At 35.3% G+C, this 22717-nt stretch overlaps 1 protein-coding gene across 1 annotated transcript; it reads right to left on the reverse strand.

Annotated features, from left to right (window-relative positions):
* Nucleotides 1-865: 865 nt before the first annotated feature.
* LOC132165772 (DNA polymerase delta catalytic subunit) lies at nucleotides 866-18658 on the reverse strand. The gene is made up of 30 exons (XM_059576455.1): nucleotides 18344-18658; nucleotides 18129-18239; nucleotides 17371-17477; nucleotides 17095-17254; nucleotides 16516-16711; nucleotides 16282-16417; nucleotides 16037-16174; nucleotides 14404-14481; nucleotides 14126-14217; nucleotides 13797-13863; nucleotides 13633-13704; nucleotides 11930-12016; nucleotides 11285-11404; nucleotides 11090-11188; nucleotides 7552-7659; nucleotides 7317-7412; nucleotides 7135-7200; nucleotides 6948-7004; nucleotides 6733-6820; nucleotides 6541-6620; nucleotides 5581-5694; nucleotides 4354-4468; nucleotides 4102-4274; nucleotides 3873-3944; nucleotides 3680-3754; nucleotides 3487-3576; nucleotides 3242-3402; nucleotides 1864-1937; nucleotides 1664-1751; nucleotides 866-1359 (listed from the first exon to the last, which is right to left on the reverse strand). Exons 1-30 carry the CDS (start codon nucleotides 18594-18596, stop codon nucleotides 1272-1274), a joined length of 3261 nt encoding a protein of 1086 aa, XP_059432438.1. The 5' UTR covers nucleotides 18597-18658; the 3' UTR covers nucleotides 866-1271.
* Between the last annotated feature and the right edge of the window lie 4059 nt (nucleotides 18659-22717).

A 22717-nucleotide genomic window follows, 5' to 3' on the forward strand; every position in this document is an offset into this window, starting at 1 on the left:
AGCACTTCATGCTAACGTGGCGAGAACTTTTCGAGATAGCATAAAACGAAAAATTAAATTAAAAAAGCTTTTTCTGTCTAATCAAAAATATTTTTTTGTTGACTATTATTTTATATTGCACTAAACAATTAAAAATGCAAAAAATATTTTTTAAAAATTATTTTACGCCAAAATAAATGAAGCGTTAATATTTATAATATTATTTTGAGTACAAATTGATCATTGATACCAAGGATCTCTTTTGAATGAAATAAATATTTATAGTAACTTTTATCCATATTACTCATTCTATGTTTCATACGTTCGTCCCTTACAATTTAAAATAATGTTGCTGTGAGACTCATTCATGTACTCAAACATTCAAGCATAAAAGTAATACAGTAGAGTCTCAAGCATGTTGATTACTACCTCAAGCTTTACCAATCGATATGGCCGATCATGGAAGCTATATACATAGGGGAAGATGGGCAAGACGGCCGACACAACAATGAGGGGGAAGTATGAGGCGAAGATGGTGATGGCTTTTTCTATTTTATTTTATTTTTATTTTTAAATTATTTAATTAAAGATAAATTTTTTGATGATTTGACGAAAGCTTTTAATACTGCTAAAAATATTTTCTGACGATATATATATCAATTGGGTTTCAGGCAAGTACCGACTGAATCCCACTCCTAGCGAAGTCTCGACGACAATTCAGCTAGGTTCCAACAAGTCTCGACCATGTCCTGGTGATAAATTTTTATTCGTCATAAATTTTTAAACGTTAAGAAAATATGTTTCGACGAAAAATATTTTATGCCGAAACAAACGGAGCTTAAGATTTCATATTACTTCCGAATCATGGCTTGTTTAACAAAGATGGTACTATAGAACTCTTGATCTTAGACAAAATGGCAAGAAAGCTATTACGTTACAAAACTTGGCTATTCATTCAATTAGAACTGCCAGATTGCAGTTTTTGCAAGTCTACAAATTAGTCAGTCTTCCCAACTGCAAAGTCCATTGGATCCATTTCATCTAGTTGAGTAAAAGCTCGTGTTTCTTCGTCTCTACCTTCACCAGCAGAATCATCAAGAAAATATGAATCAAGAAACTTGATCTTGTAGCTGATGCTTGATATACCAGTAGAAAGCAAGAGGTTGATACTATCAAAAGAAATTGTCCTCTTAATTTCATGTTTAAAGAGAACCTCCATCTCCCCTTCAGTTTCTCAGGCAAAACACACCTAGGTTACTCATGGGCAAAAAACACCAAACTTGAAAATAATCTTAGAAGCTCCACCGGTCTAATTGCAGCTTGGCTTCAGCCATGTCTTTCTGTGCCTTCTTTCTTCGATAAAATATTGGACAATCTCGACTGCAAACAAAATGTAGCATCAGTCATTCTCAAAACACAAAAAGCATGCTGAGAACCGTAGGCAATGAGTGGAATATATGGACAATGCAGAAATCAAAGAAGCTCACAGACATGCAGTGCAAAGCCAAATTGCAAGACTAAAGAAGCGCAAGGGGGTGTCATGCTTTTTCACAAATTGCATACTCCTATTTTGGGAGTCATTTCTTGCAATGACGGCCAACTCACATGCAAAATATTTCAGGAAATCCCAATTGGGAAGAAATTAAGAGCTTACTACCCCATACAAGTGACAATATAGTAATACCTTGTGCAGAGCACATCCTGATGTAGAGAGCCTTGGCACTCTTGACACTGTGTCCACAGCCTCCCAAAAAGCATCTCTAGCTCAGATACTGCAATTGCTCATAATTGATTGTTTGCAATTGTAAGTCCCTTGGTCATTTCAGTATACACTAAATTCATTTTAAACATTGGAACATTACAGGAAAAAATTGAAGTGCCTACCATTAGCCACTGTTTTGCAGTAAAGTTCGGCTTCTCTTCCTTTACAGTGTGAGCAGAGAATTCGATCTTTATCACTGATCCAAAAGACATCAATAACAAAGTATTAGGCTCTTTATGCTCAGAAAAAAAGAAAAATAGAATTAGGCTGTTTATAGAAGAAAATCCATACAAATCATACCAGGTACTTCTGAGACATTAAAGGCCATCTGTTTCCCTTATGTATAATCACTTCAAACCCGATGCCTTACTTTCTTTGTATGGTCCACAACAAATTTCACATTTGCTAATCTAATTTCTCAATGGTCGATTATTGCCTTTGTGTCTGGTCATTATAAATCCATATCAACTGACCATAGCGTTCATTTTTACTGAATTTCTCAATGGTCGATTATTGCCTCTATGTCTACATTATAAATCCATAGACAACTGACCCTAGCATTTTTACTAAATTTTTGATATCTTAAATAATCCCACTCAAGCATTGCTTTGCTTTAATGGTGCCTTACATGTTAACAACTAGTTCAACTTTTGTTTTCCTTATTGTTTGAATTGCAATGATTTGCACACTTTTTTTTTTTTTTTTTTTTTGTATGGCACACACAAGGAGACTCCTCACATAGGAGAGGAAGCCTAATGCACTAACACAACTTTTCTATAAAAAGACACTGTAAATAAAAATAAGTGTAGCATATTTTCTTAATTACTCCACACACATTGTTATTATTTATAAGAAAAATGCTAAACTTACAACTCTTTTACAATTTGTTGACATGTATCAACATTTGATGGGTGCTATGTAGGCCACTAAAAAGTTTAACACCCCACAATCACATGCCGTGTCAGCTAGTTGTAAAAGAATCGAAGACCAATTTGTAGGTCTAGCATTACTCTATTTATCAAGGAAAGTCGCACACTGCAATTCAAGTACATCTACTCACAAGATAAACTTAATCATAACTTTTAAATCAAATAACGGATAAAATATACTTAAATATTCTAACACACACAATCATGTTCGTGTCCATAAATCATAAATTTCCTAGCCCTGCCATCCATCCAAACAATATGCAATTATGCAGTAAACAGTTGCAGCAGAAATTTTCTATTATTAGCAAAATGTTGGAACGCTTCTACCTAAAAGAGGTTTCGATGATTACTTTTTGTATCTAATATAATTTTCCCACACAACTTGTAGGCTTGCCAATCAGCAATTAACATGTGAACTACAGGAAATAACTAGAAAAAATCTTCGGTACAACTATCAACAAAAGCAGATCAACGTCAAAATCCACACAGTCAGTATATTGAACTCACAAATAAGAGTTTCAAGTTAAGAAAAATAAAATAAAAGGAAAACAGTGAAGGAATAGAATTATACCTAATTAGAGCTTTGCAGCCAATGCAGCTGAGTTGCTTCTTTGCAAATTTCATTATGCCACTGTTTGAGGGAGTAGAGATAGAAATAGATCTTGTGTGACTTCCATGGAGTAGTTCCCTGCTAGCATTCTTCAAAATGGGCTCAAAAATTCTTAGAAGTGGCTGTTACATTAAATTACTCGCATGTGAGTAAACCAGGACTTTCTGTACTGTAAAGTATATGCAAAGCACAATATAAGAACTAACCTTGCTCATTTGATTTTCAAGGTAGTATTGGGGGTCTATTGGTATGTTATTCTCTAGGACATAGATGGGATCCTCTGACTTCTCATAAGCCTGATTGTCACTTACTGGTTAATTGTTACAAACCAAGATAAAGTACAACAATTCCCCCCCTCCTCCCAACAAAAGAAGAAGAAAAAAAGCACCAGAAAGATACCTTGGCACCTTTTGCAGCTTTAACGATGACATAAGGTACCCGATCCCCAACATTTGGAGCAGTAGCAGCATCTCGCTGTAACAACCCAAAATTAATATACTTATGGTCCAGTGGAACATGTTATATATGTCAAGTCAATATAAATAATAAGCAGCTACAAAGTAAATGAATTCGTCAATAAGGCACCACGGACCTTGCGCATGCGCTCAGCAAGTTCAACGTGAGCTGCCTTTACTTCGTAATCATCTCCTGTCTTTGTCAGACCCTGCTCATAAAGTACATTAGTAGAGGTACAAAGCAATATACCGTTATCAGATTAAATGGAACTATAACTCCCATTTTAAAAATAATCCAAAGAAGAACCAAAAGACAGTATGTAATGAACATCTAGAACACTAACTAGCCAAATCCTTTTTCCCAACCTTAGTAATAACCAAAAGTGACAAATCCATGCGGTTCATAAGAAGATCTGAAATGGTATTCTTGACATACTGGATTGCCCCAGGAATGTCCCGGTCAATAAGTATTTTGTGCAGGGACTCAGTTACCAGGTTTTTAACCAACAAACAATTGTCTCTACGAACTGTTTCAATACCTGTCCAAAAAAATAGGTGAAATTGACATACTTGACAATAATAGAGAGCCAGAAATGGTTGAGGAACTCCTATATATACCTTTAGTGTCCATTTTGTCAAACTTTTCTGGATTTGTCCATAGCAAACCAGCATATCTCTTCTTGCTGATCAGAAGATATGGATAATAAACCTTCTCAAACTCGAGTTTGATTGGCTTCACAAACGCAAATACCAAACAAAAAACAAAAAAGATTCGTTACAAAAATAATCATACAAAGAAATTGGAACCACAAAACGCTATTTACTACCTTTGTCCAACAATAAGTGTCTTGCTTTGCAGTTTTCTCCCAAAGAAGTCAAAAAAATATGTTTTTTTCTAATATTCCCACATAGGCCTTGTTTTCAATGAAATTTGTTTCTTTATTTTTGAAGAGGGCAATTCTGGAAGTTCATAACCAAAATATGAGGCATATATGCATTAATTGCTTTTCTTTAAAACTTGTGCCCATGTAAGAGAAAACATTCCTTTTTTGGATGGAGAGTATACGACTTTCAAAACCAACAATTAAAAGTTATGATCAAGCTGATCAAAAGATCGGGTCCAAGTAATCTCGACTTAGTAAAATTCATTCAGGTTCAAACCAAAATGCAACACCTAGCATTCCTCTTTATTCAAATATCGTCCAACTTCACTTAACCTTTCCAAGGTGACCTGATCAATACTGTTTCCAATATCCATCTATGGATTAGTAATTCAAAATAAGTTAAGACTGCCCCTCTCAGAGAAGACTTCTTTTTTGGATGGACGATACAACTTTCAAGTCATAATATGGTGATTAACTAAACTAAAATAACAATATGGATGCTCCTGAAAGTCGCATCCAAGTAACAGCAACATTAAAGTTATAATAAAGCTGATCAAGAATTGGGTCCAAGTAATCTCGACAAAGCCAAATTCGTTCAAGTTCAAAACAAAATGCAACACCTGTCATTCCTCTTTATCACCAAACTTAACTTAATTAAGTTTGGTGACCTGCTCAAGACTATTCACTATATTCATGTATCCATTGGTAATTCAATATAATTAGCCACAAGACTAGCCTCCATAAAATCTACAGAGCCATACAAGCAATATTAATTCCTCAAATTAAATTATTCAGCACAAGTACCTCAGTTGTTCCAAATTTAGAAGGACTTGTTAATAATTATTTCAATCCATATATCGAGAATATCTTATCTGGCACAAAACTAAAAGTAAAATAAGGCATATATAAGTGTAGGATAAAAGAAGATTCAAGATCTAGTGAAATAATTATAAAGTCTTACTTTAATGAAAGTTCCACTAATATATTCAGCAGCCTCTCTCCCCAAGTTCATGGCTGCTTCCACGTTGTCGACACCGAATTGTACCATAACAGAATCTGTGTCTCCATATATAACCTGGTACCATATAATTACTATGACAATCATTGTTTAAGGATAATAAGGTATGGAAGAAAACCAAATGCTCAAATCAAACAATAAGATGAAAATCAATGTGCCAATCATGGAAAGAAAATAATGAACGTCTTATAAAATCATTAACGAAATCATACTAGCAAGTTCTATCCACCTTGCATTCATACAGCAAAACTTCAAATTCCAAAATGAAGAAAATTAAATAGTTGAAAGGCAATTGCTGGATATTCATTGTGCCCACAAATAAAAGGGAACACTAAGCGTCTCTGAACTTGCGAATAAAGCCCACACTATTTTCCAATCAAGCCATAGTGTCAACCGTCAAGAGGAGCCAAAAAGCTCCATCTCTCCCCAAAAAGATCGACCGGAGATAGCCTTTCCTACATTCCACTATATGTAACATGAAGGAACTTCCCCCTGGCTTGAGAATGAACTTGAAAGGTTTCAATTCTACGAAAAAAATCTCCTCATGGAAGCTTCGAAAAACTAACAGGCTCAAGAAGACAGAATCCTCGCAACAACCACCTCAGACAGCATAAAACCCTTTTTGAGGGTTTTGGCACAAGTTGACAATGTCAATCAACTGAAGAAACTATAAAACTTTGGTAAGCACATACCAAAATAACAAGAATGGATTCTGCTCTTGTGCATAGCAATAAGTCAGAGAATGGTACAAACCTTTCATGAATTACAAAATCTAGAAAGAAATTGAACTTAGAGACATAAGAGACACCAGGGATCTGAGCTACATCAAACACCGCCATACCATGTATAGCATTGTTTGGCACATTATATACCTTTAGAAAAGTAAAATTCTACATGACATACCTCAACATTGTGTTCATAGCCCCCAATCATCGTAAATTTATCTTCCACAAGTTTTTTGGTATGCTCAATCATTTGTCGACCTTTACATGGGCAGCCAAGTCAAGCAACCATTAGAATTCAGAATGAAGTACATTTTAACTCATGTAGAGAACAATTATCAACATGGATCATAACTGCATTTCAGAACAGTACCATAGCTTGTAACACTTGAAGATATCTCTAAGCATGGTAACTGGCCAACAGTAGCTCCTGTAAATCCGTAAACAGAATTTGCACTTATCTGAAAAAAGAAAGACATAAGAGAGATTAAAACAATGAAAAAATAAGGAACCAGCGTAATTGAAGTCTTGAATAGCTGGCACTCAAAATTACCTAAAACTTTAATAAATTAATAGTGCAAAGCTTACTTTCAAGGCCAGCTGTCGACCATCTAGCACAGCCTTCTCAAGTGGATCTTTTGCTTCCTAGGATGGTAATAGAGACAACATCATTATTTACATGCACAAAAGGTCAACGAGTATCAAAGTTAGCTGACAGCTTGACTGAAAACTTCATAAAAACAGGAAGCAAAAATACACATTAAAAGGTAATTACCTTCAAATCTGCTTTTGCTCTCTTACGAGCTGCTATTAGTTCTTCAAGAATTTCAGGAAGTATTCCCTAAGATTATCTCATGAAACATTCTCATTATTGATTATTATGGGCACGTAATGTATATAGAAACTAATTAAATTCTATAATTCACTCAATATATATATAACATTTAAAAAACTAACCTTCTGCAAATTTGATTTAACAAATGTTTCGCCAGATGGGGTTTTGTTGATGCATTCTGGGGGCAGGTTGAGTTTTCGAACATCCTCAGGTGTCACCTTCACAAAGACCATTAAGATAAAAAAAAATTTCTCCACAAAAGCTTCAATATTAAAACTGATTTTATGTTGAATTATAGGATAGTTTCCAAACAAAAAGGAAATGGTGGCAAATAGAGATGATGGCCCGAAGAATCACCAGAGTGCAGTAGCATAAATTATATGCCATCATAATAGATGGATACAAGGATGCAAAATCCAATGTTGCAATTGGCTTTTCATAAAATCCTGCCTTTGCCTCCAAAACCTGCATTTGCACATCCAAAATACGAATGCATGTTAATGCTTGATACCCATTGATTTTCAATAAAAAGTACAAACAAGACATATCAACTGCAAATGATAGGAAGGGGAGAGAGGGAGGAGGCACAATTAGAAGAGCACAATGAAAACTCTAACCATAAACAAATTTTACGCAAATTTTGGATCCCAATGTAGAATGATATTCATATTACTGTGGATACTGGCATTTTAATTTTGAATTAGCCACTGAGCTTTGTTGCTAAGTCTATTCCCTTTGGGTAGCCAAATATTGACATTTGATAGGGAAGGAAGAGAAATGAATGGGGAAAAGAACTTCTCCCTATACATTTAAACCATCTTCTGCAAACTAAAAGTCGAAATTAGCAAGCACATTGAAGCCCTGGTATATATCCAACCTCTAACATTTCACAAGCTAGTATCCAAAAAAAACCTCTCTTCTCTCTCCTATTTCCTCTCTCACAGAGGTGGCACATGAGGAGTGTTTTGGTTCTTTTTCTTTAGTGACTAGTCTCAGGCAGTCTGCCGGTGGTGGAGAGATGGGTCTATCAAGAAGTTGGTCTGTGGAATCCAAGGATTTTGAGATGCTGACGAAGGATGTAGCTACTGGTTTGAAAATTCAGGAGAGAAGCAGAGGATTGATGAGGTCTGTGCGGTTGGGAAGCAGAGAATCAGCCTGGCTTTTACACGTCTTTGATGAGTTGGTGGCAGCAAATGATTCAAGGGTTTTCCGGGATCAGTCTACACCAGGCTACCCTCATATGTTAGCTCATAAGTGCTTTAACAGGCATGGAGGTGTTTTGGTGATTGAAGAGTATGATGGGAGAGAGAGGCACTGGGTCTGTTCTGGTGCCAGAAGGGAGGAGTCAGAAAGGTTGGATTAAATTCGAATCAGAGCTTCAGATTGCTATCAAGTTCTTTCAACCTTTTTTACGGGCTCCGAAGAACGTTGCCGTGAAAAAGAAGAGTTTCACTGAGGTGCTGCAATCTACGGTGAGTCCGACAGAGGATTTTTTTTTTTCCCTTCGGTAGAGCCACTAGCCAGGGTGCCTAAGTGGCTTTCGGGAGGAACTTCCGGTAACGTTGTGTTGAAGATGTTCTTTTTTCTTCTACCATTTAGGTGTTTCTCTTGTATACTTCCAATGTACTAGGGTTACACCCCTCTACACTTTTTGATATATACAACATTACTTATCAAAAAAAAAAAACAAAAAAGTTTCACAAGGTTATATTTATCAATATACCATGAAAATTAAGATCTCTTATCAAAATTAAAAAATAAAAAATAGCATGGAATGAATGTACAAGAAGAAAATTGCAGACTGCTTCTTGTGAGGCATAAATATTTTTTTTGATATATATAAATATAAATATAAAATGCATGATCAGACCAAACCCATCAAGTGGCTCTTTAACTTGAAAGAATGTTTATACAAATGGATTTAAATGTACGTAAAATCAAATCACGGTTCAAGAACTTCTAATTACAATCATGCAAGGGCCATAATCCCAATCATTTGATACCTCATCAACATTCTTCTTCTCACATAAGATCATTCCTCAGAAATTGTAGAGGTGGCACCCCTAGTATCACTTATTTCCAATAGAGTTACGTACTTTCTATTCCCAATGCCACTCATTCATATTTTCCATAGTTCCTGAAGATGTTATAGCTCCTAATATTTTATGCATCCACTTATGCATGTCACCTGATTCTACAGATCCATATCATATAGCTCCATCAAGAAAGCAATAACATAAGCAAAGATAATTCTAATAGAAATTGTCGTCCATGTAGTCATAGGTCAATAGTATGAGGAAGGGAGAAAGCATCTAATAGAAGTAAAGAGAATGTTTTCACTAGTTGAAAATATCACATTCAAAAGTATAAAATTCTTAATTTTTTTTTTTTTTTCCTTTTTTTTAGAAAAAAAGGGTTCTTCTTGAAGGGAGCCTAACGTTTGTGACTGCAGTTGATCATTATCACAATGCAGAAAACAAATGAGGCCAATAAAACCATTTTTAATACAACAAATCAAACTACTCTCTTGTGTTCGATGGCATGATTGTAAAGTACACCCTGTGAGGGTTTACCAATTATTTCCTTCATATATATATATATAGTGCAATAGAGACAGAGTAGAGATCTTCTAAACACCAATTTTCTTTTCCAACACTTTTCTCTTTCTCTATAAAACCTTCTCTAAAATCCTAATATTTTCATGGTATTAGAGCTCACGTCCTAGGCTCTTTCTCTTTCTCTCTTTGATTTTTATTTTCTTCTTCCTTTCTTTCCTCTTTTTTCTTCTCCTCTACCATAGAACCTATGTAAGTAGTATGTTCGTTGTGCAAAGGCAGAGTTACTTGACTTGATGGAGGTTGTGATACAATTGTTGTCATTCTCGTGCATGGCAGACTTGGCATAACTCACGGTTGTAGGTGGCAGATCTGTGATTACAGCTGCTGCGGTGGTCAGTTCCCCATTGGTGGTTGCTGGCCTTTCATGTGGTCATTGGAGGATTGAGACATTGTCACCAATATGTGTGGTGGCCGATTCTGTAATACCTGTTGTCAATAATATGAGTCTACCCATTGCACAACGCAGAGGAGTCAGGTCATGCACACACCATCCCTTTTCTGATTTTGATCCTATCAACATCTTTCACCATCAAATCGTTCCTTGGTGTCCAAATTGTCATCTGTGTCTATCCCTAGAAATCTACAAGAGGTCCTTTTTTTTTTTTTTTTTTCTAATCTTCTACAAGAGGTACTTTGTGATGCAAAGTGGAGGATATCGATGCAAGAAGAAGTGGAAGCTCTTCACAAAAACAAAACTTAGGATTTTGTTAATTACCTAATGGGAAGGATGTTGGATGCACGTAGGTGTTCACTGTCAAGCATAAGGCCGATGGTGCTACGAAACAATACAAGGCAAGACTTGTTGCAATACACAAACCTATGGGATTAATTATGAGGAAACATTTGCTCCAGCGACAAAGATGAACTCAATTAGAGTTCTAATTTCTATAGCTACGAACTTGGATTGGCCTCTACATCAATTTGACGTAAAAAATGCATTTTTTCATGGAGATTTAGAAGAAGCATACATGGAAATTCCTCCTAGATTGGAAGATTCATCCTTAGTGGGAAAAGTGTGCAAACTAAAGAAGAAAATAAATCCATCTCCCAACCTAATTACTAGTCTATAGTCCCCTTATAGTATATCCCATTCTACATTCCGAACATTATCAATCAAGTTCAAAAAAGATAACTCACATAAATCACTACATAATTGTTGTTTAATAATGCAAGCATGGTGAACTAATATCCCAAACGTGTTGATGTCATAAACAGCTACTAATAATTACAGTACATAAAACAACTACAACATAAAGGAAATTAGAATGCAAACTTACAGTAGCACCTTCATATGTTCCTTGTTCAGATCCTGCCTGTTTGACATTTGGAATAACAAGGTCCCTTTGTCTTGCCTTCCTAAGAAGTTGAGAAAGTACCTGCAAAAGAATGGGTCAATATTCTAAAACTAAACAACTTTTAGCATTCCGTGCATTTATTGGAAACTCATTAGCTAAAGAGTTTATTATACTAACCTTGATGCTTTGCCCTCTGGAAAGAAGAAAAGAGATAGGAACACCTGTTACTCGAGCCATCTCCACGTAATTGTAGATGAACATCAGTTTGTCTAAAAGCCGCTGTGGGAGATAAGCATCCTACAATCAAAAGAGAGAAGGGACGCATCCTCGATTAATTCTGTAAACAAATTCATCTTCAAAACAATTCCTGATATAGGAACTACATTGTGTCTAAGAGGTTGAGAAGAGCCATACTGAAAAATGTAATGTCAAAGTCTGTCAGAGTATAGAAATGCTATTTATCTTAAAAATAACTATTAACTCATAGAAACAAAAGTAAGGATGTCTAAGAGTAGACCTCTAAAGCAAATAAATACCATTGCCTTCTTCTTTTTTTCTTTTTTTTTCTTTTTTTGGGGGGTGGGGGGGGGAAGGAGAAGGAATGCCACCAAAATTTACTCTTCACTAACTATAGATAGCTTAGATCTAATTGTAGAAGCACGACTTCATTCTCTGACCCTTGAAAGTGGGTAACGCTAAACACTATACAGGAATTTGTTTGCCACAAGGATTCATGGCAATAAGACATTATTAAACGCTTCAAGGGAATTCAATAGCAAAATAAGGAGAGAAATCAAGATATAGAAAAACTAAAATATGCACCTTCAGACAATATACAGCAAGCCGCCTCCTTGTTTCGGCATTCCCATTCTGAAGATCAGATATTATTGAATGGTGTACATCCTCTTTCTGCATGAGGGAAATGGCGTGAACAATAGTAACACTTGACATTAATGTTATTTCCAGAGAAGGAAGAAATCAAGTAAGAGGAGACAAAAGTGGTGAAAGAGGAATTAGATAATCTGCTGATTCTAATGACTGAAACAAGAAACTGGTTAGGACAGAAAGAAAACACAAACAAGCACACATGTGCACATGCATGGGCACATACACACACATAGCAAGCAAGATAAATTGATAAGTTGCTTGCCATATCAATCCATGCTTTCAGTGCCACAATCTTAATTATAAGCACAACAAGCAGCAACAAAAGGCAAAGATGAACATTATAGATTCATGCTTTCAATGGTACAATTTCATACATAAGAACAACAAGCAACAAGCAATCTGTCAAAAACCAGACAAGAAAGTTTAACATGAGCAAATGAATAAGACAAAAGTTGCAAAAAAGTTGATTAGAGCAAGTCAATATGACCAGAGTTCCCAGGATCGCTAGACCCAACCAGCCTGGTGCTTAGGCTCTCCCTATATTAAAGGAACTATAAGCAAAATTTGCACAGGTAAAATTACCATGTTTAATTAGAAGTTACATAATCTCTTATTGAGTACAGAAAGAGGATAAGGAGTAGATAACCATAATTGATTGATGAAGTCATGATAGAGGTCACTAATAAGACAAAAACAAAGATATTCCAATTAACATCCAATCAACCTGCTCTAGTACCATCATAGTAAACCATCAGTCCCAAAAGCTTAAGTAGCCAAAAATGTATATCAAGCTCATACACATGGTAACAGTAACACAAAGACTACAAAATATTATCTATTTAATAAAATAAAATAAAAAGTGAACCTAACCAAACATTGCCTTTGGCAAAAGAAAATGCTTCTGCATTACAACAAGCTTTGTTAACATTCAGAAATTAGAATTATGGAGCCATAAAACTCACTGGCTTAGAGTCCATCAATCAAGAACAAAGAGAGTGAGATTAAAACATGAATGATGAATGAAAAATAAAGCTTTTGAGGAGAAAATATAAATAAAAAACCCCTCTACTACAGTTCACCATTGAATGAAGGCAAGCCTACATAGCATGACGGTAAAACCATCCAAGGGAATGAATGGTGGTTGAGACTTAATTCAAACTGTTGAACCAAAAAAAAATCATGAAATTAAACAGAAGAAGTTTCATCAGCAAGATTTGACCTTCAAATAATAAAACATAAACTATACATCAAAGAGAAATACATTTATGTGTCCTATCCTCTGCAGTTAGGCAATTAGCTTGACTAAATACAATAATTAGCTTGACTAAATACAATAATTCATGCATTGAGAATAGAATAAAACATATTAAGGCACAGACCATGCAAGACAGATGCCGTTCTAAGAAAGCACACAAGTTCATAAAATCATCTCGTACAACATTTTTAATGGTCACACCTAGAACTGAACTAGACCATGTAAAGTTATCTCCAACTGCAAGAAAATGCATGGTGCTCTTCCCATCTATAATTTTACTCAAATCCATCAAAATCTCCGTGGATATTTATATTGAAAATTAATACAAAGAATAATAAAGCAGATACTTGATATCAAGTCAAAACGAAAAAATAAACCTTACCTGCTCAGAGAGGAAGTGTGCTGAGACAGAATTCAAGGAATAAGAACTTAACTTATAATCTCGTTGCATAACCTGCAGTAAACAACAATAACTTGTTTGTCATTATTCTAGATTCTCATAGACCAAGTACACCATCTTAAGCAAGAACACACTATGGACAAAACCTGGAGCAAATCAAATTGAACTCTCCCTTCTACTGTTACTTCTTTACTTTCCCTTGTTCCCATCTGTCTATAAAACCAACAAGTATCAGTAAAATGTTCCCAGAGGTTAATGAGAGATTTAACAGACTGAATGCAATGCCAAAAAGAATTTCTTACTTTGAAATAATTAGATTCATATGGGGATAAATTTGAAATCACCAGAGAAAGGCGATATAGCAAGTATAGCAAAAAGTTTAGCAACGCATAGCAATCTTTATTATATTAACAATAACAATATTTTCTTATTTTCTTCTACACAATAACAATAAAAACAATCGTAATATGTTTACCTTGAAGAAAAAGTTGTATCCTTGACCCGAACTCTGCTATTCCTGATGCGGCCCAGTATTGGAAATTCAGCAATTCCCAAGGTCTCAGCCCTCTGTAAGCCACAAAAACAGGAAGAGAAATTAGCCATAATGTAGATATGGCCACATACATGAAACCTCAGCATTTAAAAAATACATACTCATAATGAAAGATATAAAGGTTGGACTAATAAAACAAAATAGACAAAATTTACTATGACAATCTGCATTGACAATGAGAAAGTCAATATTTCAATTACCTCAATTAGATATGGCAAATCAAATTTGCATATGTTATATCCAATTATGATATCAGGGTCCACTTCACGGATAAAATTCTGCAAGAGAACCTACTCATTAGACTATAAACATGCACAAAAGGACCCTATATTAAATTCAAATGCTTCTTGAGATTATGCTACGTTTTTATGAACAAAGTTTCAGAAAACACCCAAATAAAATGAAGAAAGGATAATCATGTCTTTTATCCACTATCATAGAAAGAGCTCTGCATACAAAGAATGTACACATGCTAGCATCAGAATATGCGATTCAAACATGGAGCCCTTTTGCCTGGAAAAATTTTAAAAACATGGAGTATACTAGTCATTAGGTATCCAAGGAAAAACGCGTTACCATGTGATTTTGTCATTAGGTCTCCATGGAAAAATCAATCTATCAATATATTATGGAATAGAAAATCTCTTATCTATAGTGGTTTTTTATTTTGTAAGCAGTCAGGGAAGACTACCATTTTAACAAGTTATATTTATGAGGGTATACAAGACTTTTTGGTATTTCCCTATATATAGATTTATGGGGAAATAATATACTTGACTATCAATACATACATACATACATACATACATACATGTAAGTATGTATGTGTGTGCTATATAAGAAGTATGAAGTAAGGTTTATGTTTAATCCTCTTGTCATACACTTCTAAACCCTTGACCTCCTTTCTTCCTAATTCTATTATTAGTAGAAAAGAAAGACCAAAAGGATAGGAGAGACGAAATTCTCTTATTCAATGATGATTCACTCATACAGGTACATAGGTATAAATTGAACAGACCTACAAACTATTATGGAAAGAAATAATGAAATCTTACAATCAGATCAAATCAGAATACTAGTAGGAATAAATCAAGGAGAATCAAATCATAGTATCTCGGTAATTTCCATCATCAACACTCGTCATCAAGCTGAGGCATAAATGTCTCACATTCCCAGCTTGCATAAGACTGCATGAAGAACACCACTAGACACTCCTTTTGTCAAGATATCCGCAAGTTGTTCTTCTGTCTACAGATATAATGTGCAAATAATACCTGCTCGGAGTTTCTCTTTAATAAAGTGTCGATCAATTTCAACATGCTTGGTTCCATCATGTTAGACTGGATGGTGGGCAATATTAATTGTAACTTTATTGTCACAATACAAGTTCATAGGATCCTTGGAATAAAACCCAAGCTCTTTCAAGAGTATCTTCAACCATAATATTCCACACAGCCATGGCTCTAAATTCTACTTCTACACTGGATCTGGCAACCACTGATTGTTTCTTGTTGTGTCCAAGGAGTGTCTATTCTACATTGATTAAAATTAATGCCCAAGAAATACTTTAAAGTGGCAACTCTATTTTTTGATCGGGACGGACAATACTAAGAGATTGATCATCCATAACAAAGGGAAGATAAAATAGGCATTTCTTCTAGAAGCATGCTTGGAAAAGGTAAAGTTGAGAAACGCACTTACGTGAGTTCAATCAAACAAAAACAATAATTGCATAACATCACTTTAAGGCCAAACGAGCTTTTTGTTACAAAACCTAACTCTTAACAAATTTAGTACAGTAAAAGAGGGACTGTGCAAAGATAAAAATGATACCCTCCACGCTAGCAAGACGTCTCTTTCTGTATCAAAAGACATCACATCGACACCAACTATCGGAGAGCATGACTTAAGGGTCATCACGTTGCGAATAAATGGCTGGTCCTCTCCCTGCAAAGTAACTAGATTTGCCACCTAGAAAGAAATGGCCAATTTCACTTCAAAAAAATGTAAAACAAAATGATGCTATAAAGCAAGTAAACTTGTTATTCAAATAAATCAGATTGATGAAATGAAAGAACCTGGATAACAGGATCATGGGTAGGCTCCGGAAAATGACCTTTACGACCAGCACACTCAATGTCAAAACTCAATATGCGAAATGGAGCCATCTTTGAGAATTCCCCTTCTGGGGCATGGCTAATCAGTTCTGAATACCTAAGAGAAGTTGTTAAGAAAGGTTGTTCAAAGAAGACTTTTAAGGATTCATCTCCAAAGAGATACAATGAACTCTCAACTATCACACATGAGGATACAGGCAATCAAATTCTAATTGGCAGTAGGACAAATTCTTTGAGGTCTTCTTATATTTTCCAGCCAGTACTTCAATCCAATTGCCACCAACAATTTTGCGGTCAATCATAAAACGAAGAGCAAAGAGAACATTGCTTTCATATGTCATGAAGCTCTTCACACCAAAACCGTCCATTTGAATGCCTCTATCAAGAATTCCTGAAGATTTTAGCATATTAACAAGAAATAAAATAACATATGAATAATTGCTACTAGAAATAAGCCCCATTATACAAAAAATAAAAGTAAGCACGTATTTAAAAACAAAAACAAAAACAAAACAAACAAAACAAAAACTTGTTGCCTACCAGAAATTTAAAAAGGAAATATTAACTTTGAGTGAAACCCATATCAATAGCAGATTGAGAAAGAAAAAACATGATTATAAAATCAAAATGGATGAAAAAATAATTCTCAAAGATCGATTTTGTAATTATCCTATAAACACATTTTTTTCCTGAAAATAGGTCATTCACACAAAAATGCTTTGGAAATTTCATGTCTGTGCATGAATTTTATATTTAAAAATCCGAACTTTTTACCTCTGCAGCTGGTTACCATTGTCGGCAATGCAACTACAATTTTGAGAAACGGATGAGAAGTCTGCTGCTGGTAATACATGACACTCCTTTTCTGCACCAATTCAATACGACGGACATATTTGGGTACCTTACCATTCCGATTCACCTCTCTCATCCTTGCCTGAACAATTGCCAAACAACAAAGTATAATGGATTAAGGCTTTTTTCTTTTTCAACAAGTGGATTTACAACAACTATACATATATATTTGACCTGGTAAGTGACAAAAGAGAATACCTCAAGAATTTGATGGAAACGGGAGATATCATCAGGGCCCATTCCCGGAGGGCAGCTTATGTAAAAATATGGCTCAAACCCATGAACATTGCAGCAAACACTATGTCCTAGCAGATAGCCAAAAAGCAAACATTTATTACAATCAGGAAAAAAGGTTTAAAAGAAGATACCCGAGATTATGCTTCTTTAACAACACTTGTTCTAACACAAAGCACCTGACACCATCTATAGAAACATGGATAACTGTATGCTTGTTTAAGATGAAAATTACAATACTACTTATAGAAGGTATTGATATAAAATAATGAACTTGGAGCGACTATGAGTATCAAAAATATTACCAAAATTCAAGAAATTACGCTTCTTCTCTGTGAGGGAAATCTATCGGTGCATACCAATACTTGTTATAACTACCTAAAATTTGGCAATTATTAACTTAAACTACTTTACCGATACAGATTTGGCACCTAAATGGTTTGACTTTAAATTCAGGTATGATTATTCAGGGAAGATCCAAAAAAGTCAGTTCTTTATGTACTCTTTCCTTCCAATTTGACTTGATTATATACAATAAAATCATGAGAAATTACTTGAATTTGTGGTATCTACAGTCGTGAACAGACTTGGGAATGCAGCGACTAAATAACCAGTAATTTGCCTCTTTGAGCTAATCTATTCTTCCGTTACCAAATAAATTCACCAAAGTTCAGTTCAAAAATCTAGTGCAACCAAAATGAAAAGAAACAGTATGAGCTAACCTTCCCTAGTAACCCCGAAAATGCGGATAATGGCGGCAGGTCCAGAAGAATTGGGCAACAATTCTTTGTGACTCTCCCCGATCACATAATCAATCTCCAATTGCTGAAAAACTAAGAGAGAAACAAAAAAAAAAAAAGAGGCCCAGAATCAAAAGAATTAGAAAAACCCTAGCATAGCAAAATCCAGGGAGTAAAGTAGGCGCTGAGCCACTCACGGATGCTCCGAGACTGCGACACGTAGTCGTCGGAGAGGGGAGGGCGAACCCACTTGGCAAGGCGGCACGCGAGGGCCTGGCGATCCTCGATGTCACGGAGGATCTCCTCCTCCAGGATGAGGGTTTCGTCCAGGAAGACGTCCTCATCCACGAACTCGTCTTCTTGAGACGCCGCCTGGTGCTTGGGGGCTTGTGCCGGCGAGGTTTTCTGCGGCGGCGCTGGGCGTTTCCGGGGATTGCCGTTTTTGCTCATGGCTCCGAGTTGGAGAGTCAGACAGACGGAGAGATTGGAGGGAAAATGAGATTCCCGCCAGTTTTGTGGGAGGCTTGTTTTTTATTTTTTATTTTCTAATCAAATAAGGGGAGGGGGGAAATAAGAATTACAACGGGATTAAAAAAAAAAAAAAAAACGAAAAATGGTGGGCAATCCAAATAACAGTCCAAAACCAATCAGAAAACAGTGCTAAAAGGCAAAGTGAAACAAAGTAACATGGTAAGTAATGAAAATTGGTCAAATAAATGACTCAGTCCATAATGGGAATCAAGGCACCTACGAAGGGCTACTATCAAAAGCAAAACAAAGGGTTTCAAAAAGGACAAGCCTATCAAAATCTTTGCTAGCAAAACAGAACCGGCACCGCAAAAGGCTAAATCTAGGGTCACCAACGAGCAGCCACACCATAACAAACAAAACAAGCAAACAACAGCCCAAAAACAAAACAAAACAAAACAAAAAAGCTTCCATCCAAAATAAAGGCAGTATTGGCCCATTGAGACAAAAACCCAAAAAAATATATATATAAAAGAAAAACAAAGGAAACAAGTAAAAAATAGTAAATGTAACACCCCCAAAAATTAGATCAAATAATACGATCCATCTTGGTAGGGTTAATGGTGATTCCTTTGTACAGTTAACTAGTAACTACCGAGGAGATTGTTCGTTGAATAACCAGAGTAAATATAATGCGGAATGTGAAATTACATGATCTGATATCTTTATAATCATACGGTATATAAGCATTATCATCCATTATTGACTTTGAGCTTCTTTTTAAAAATTAGGGATAATTACATTTTACATTTTCCCCTTATTAACTACAACGCATTGTCACTTTGCCCGCATGAACTGACAATGCTACTACCCGACCCTATCAGACTACCATTTTCTTCCAAAAACCCCCTTTCCGTTAGATAATCACGTTAAAAAACTTGAAATGACTCAAATACCCCAACTTTATATACAAAAATTAAATATAAAAAATACTTAAATTAAAAAAATATATAAATGAAAAATCAGTCCATGTCATTGTCCTAAATTAAAAATCCATCTGTGTAATATCAAAAAATAATAATAATAATAATTCAAAGATTATTGGGATATGCCAAAATAACAATTTAGTCTCTATAATCAAATTCTGTCAAAATACTTAATGGATTCCAATAGTGTATTACGTGATGATCAATAAAATGAAGATATATATTATTCTTAATTAAAAATAAATAAGTTAAAAATATAAAAGTTATTTTTTGAAAAAAAAAATAATAATAATAAAAATAAAATTTGAGGGGTGGCTGCCGCAATGGGGGAAGGGGTGGCCAGCAAGCCACCCCCGGCCCATGGGGGTGGTGTGTGGCCTCCCCCATGGCCTAGGGGTGGTCGTCGGGCACCCCCAGCCAGATCTAGGGGTGGCTCAATTGCCCCCCCACCTCAAGGGTGACACGCAAGCCACCCCTGGCCACCTCTAGGGCTGGCTCATTGGCCACCCCCTCCCCCAACTAGTAGCCACCCTCTATTTATTTTTTTAAAAAAAATAATAATAATAATTTATATATTTATATTTTTTGTTTTAATTTTTAATTTTGGGGTATTTTTGTCCTTTTAAGGAGATTTAACATCTAAAAGAGAATATTTCGTCCAATTTAACGTGGTTGACTGACGGAAGTGGGGCTTTTAGAAGAAAATGGCAATCTGATAGGGTCGAGCAGTAAGGCTAGCAATTTAAGGGAGGAAATTGACAATGTGTTATAGTTGTTGGGAAGAAAAACTAATTACCCTAAAAATTACCAATCAAACCTAGTATGGTGAAATTCTTGCGCATCCTCATCCAACAAACTGTCTAACGCCTAGCAGTGCAAACCAACTAAACTGCAATAACTGCATAAGTTTACGACTTAGTAAATAAACCTTATAGACGAATATCAAATGAGCTTGTGAGTTACAATATGTATTGGAATAATAAACGTGAGTTTTCAGAAACTGTAATAGGTGTTGCCTATGTTATTGATAAGCATCGAATGTTGCACATTCAAGTCCCTTAACTCACATATATTAATCCCTTAGTTTCATTATATTATAATTTTTTGTGTTGTTTTCGTGTTTTGTAACATTTTCAAGTTCTTAGAGAAAATGCAAACAAATTCCATTGATATTAGGCTTAGAACACATCTTAATGAGCTGCTGAAGGAAAAGGCTCAAGCGCGCTTGGAAAGGGCTCGAACGCATGTGAAAAGGGCTTAGGCACAGGTAAAAAAGGTATCATGCACACTAAAGAGATCGAGCGCACTAAAGGGCTGAAGCACACATGAAAAGGGGACGATGTAACGCCCGCAAATCTAGCATTTTCAGTCTGGTAAGGTTATTGGCAATTACCCCAATGTAGCTAACTGGTAGCCAACTAGAGAACCATCCCTCTAAACAAAATCAGAGTTGATGCATAGGAAGGTGAAATAAATCTGAGCAATCTAATAATCAAGCATATATTATCCTCGAAACATAGATACGAAGCAACTAATAGAAATAAAAACCTATTCAAACTTAACGTCAACACGAAGATTCTCATCTTAAACAAGTCTGTAGTGGCAACCTCACCACTCTCCTCTCCCTAGGAAAAGGTTTCTTACAGGATGTAATAACCGTATAAGTTTAAAGACTTAGTAAGTAAACCTTATAGTTGGATACGACATGAGCCAGTTATTAGAAATAAACGTGTAGCTTGATGAAGTTTTGAAAGAGGTATTGTCTTTGTTAATATACCATAAAAATATCGCTTTGTAGTAAGAAAGAGGTGTACTTCTAAAGGCAATCGCCTAAGAATTTTAATGAAAAAAACTAATACTTTAATACGTCATAACTATCATATATGGTCTACCCGAGATGTTACCCATTTTCAGCAGAGTTGGCGCTGTCCCGAGAGACATGTAATACAATGTCGGTGCCCCGACCATTGTATGCTACCGTCCATAACACTAGCAGCTTGACTGACTCCGACCTCGAGTGGTCCATACTACTAATGATATGCGTCCTCTAGTGACCTGCCAATTAAGGTTGCGCCGGTCACGAAATAATCATTAGATCCAAGGCCCATATATTACATCCATACACACATTTGACCATAGAATCAAGTTTACACTGTAAGCTCACCATGTCATATGATACATCTTATGTTGTAATATTTGTTACAAACATTCATTTTAAGTCATTTGGAAATGTTTTATCATTTGATAATATCTTCTTAAAGGTTTTTATGAGAAATAAAAATCATCTTTAACCATTTTGATTTATAACCGTTTGTATTTTTTACTTGGTTATAAGATATAACTTTTATGACCGTTAGTGTTTATTACTTGGTTATGAGATATAACTTTTATGACCGTTTGTATTTATTACTTGGTTATGAGTTATTAAATAAAAATTAGTTTTAATTGATTTTTACCGTTTTGACCGTTAGTCTTTAACAAGTTTTATTGTAGTTTGACCATTTTGTTATTAACAAATGTTTTACCGTTTTTGGTGTTATGACCATTTGGACATTATAAAAAGAAAAGAAAACATCCACAATCCCATGGTAGAGTGAGCTTGCAACAAGAAAGAAAGAAAGGCAAACTCATTTTCTTTATAAAAGAGTTTTGTCCTATTTTAGAAGATCAATTGCATAGAATTCTATTCTATTCAATTTCTATTTTCTCTTTGCGGTTTTTTTTTTAAGAAGATCAAAGGGTTGTTCTACTAGTCTTCGTTATTGGAAGTGCGTCCTTAACGAAGGTAGACGCTATAGTCTAATCTTGGGAGGTTGCGTGTCAAAGGATCCGATCGCACCGAGTTATACACTCCGGGAGGCACGAATCAACCTTTAAGGACAACGCTCTTACGTGATTCTATAACACATTGTGAGATCTTTCCATACTCTACTTTTCATCTCTTGTATTTTATTTATTTTATTGTTAATTTTTAGATTGCAATGATTTTATATCAATGAGAATTTGTGCACCATCCAAAATTATTTCTAACAATCTTAAAGGTTGATTATGATGGTTGCACAAATATTGTGATTAGTATCATAACAATAGTATTTAAACTTATGAGAAGTCAAATAC

This window comes from Corylus avellana, chromosome ca11 (assembly GCF_901000735.1).
Source record: "Corylus avellana chromosome ca11, CavTom2PMs-1.0".
Classification (NCBI taxonomy): domain Eukaryota; kingdom Viridiplantae; phylum Streptophyta; class Magnoliopsida; order Fagales; family Betulaceae; genus Corylus; species Corylus avellana.

Coding starts and splice junctions, on each gene's coding strand:
- LOC132165772 (XM_059576455.1), bottom strand. CDS start 18,596: ATGAGCAAAAACGGCAATCCCCGGAAACGCCCAGCGCCGCCGCAGAAA. Junction 16,175..16,281: donor CCCATGATCCTGTTATCCAG/GTTCTTTCATTT, acceptor ATTTCTTTCTAG/GTGGCAAATCTAGTTACTTT. Junction 1,752..1,863: donor CTGCAAAACAGTGGCTAATG/GTAGGCACTTCA, acceptor GAGCAATTGCAG/TATCTGAGCTAGAGATGCTT.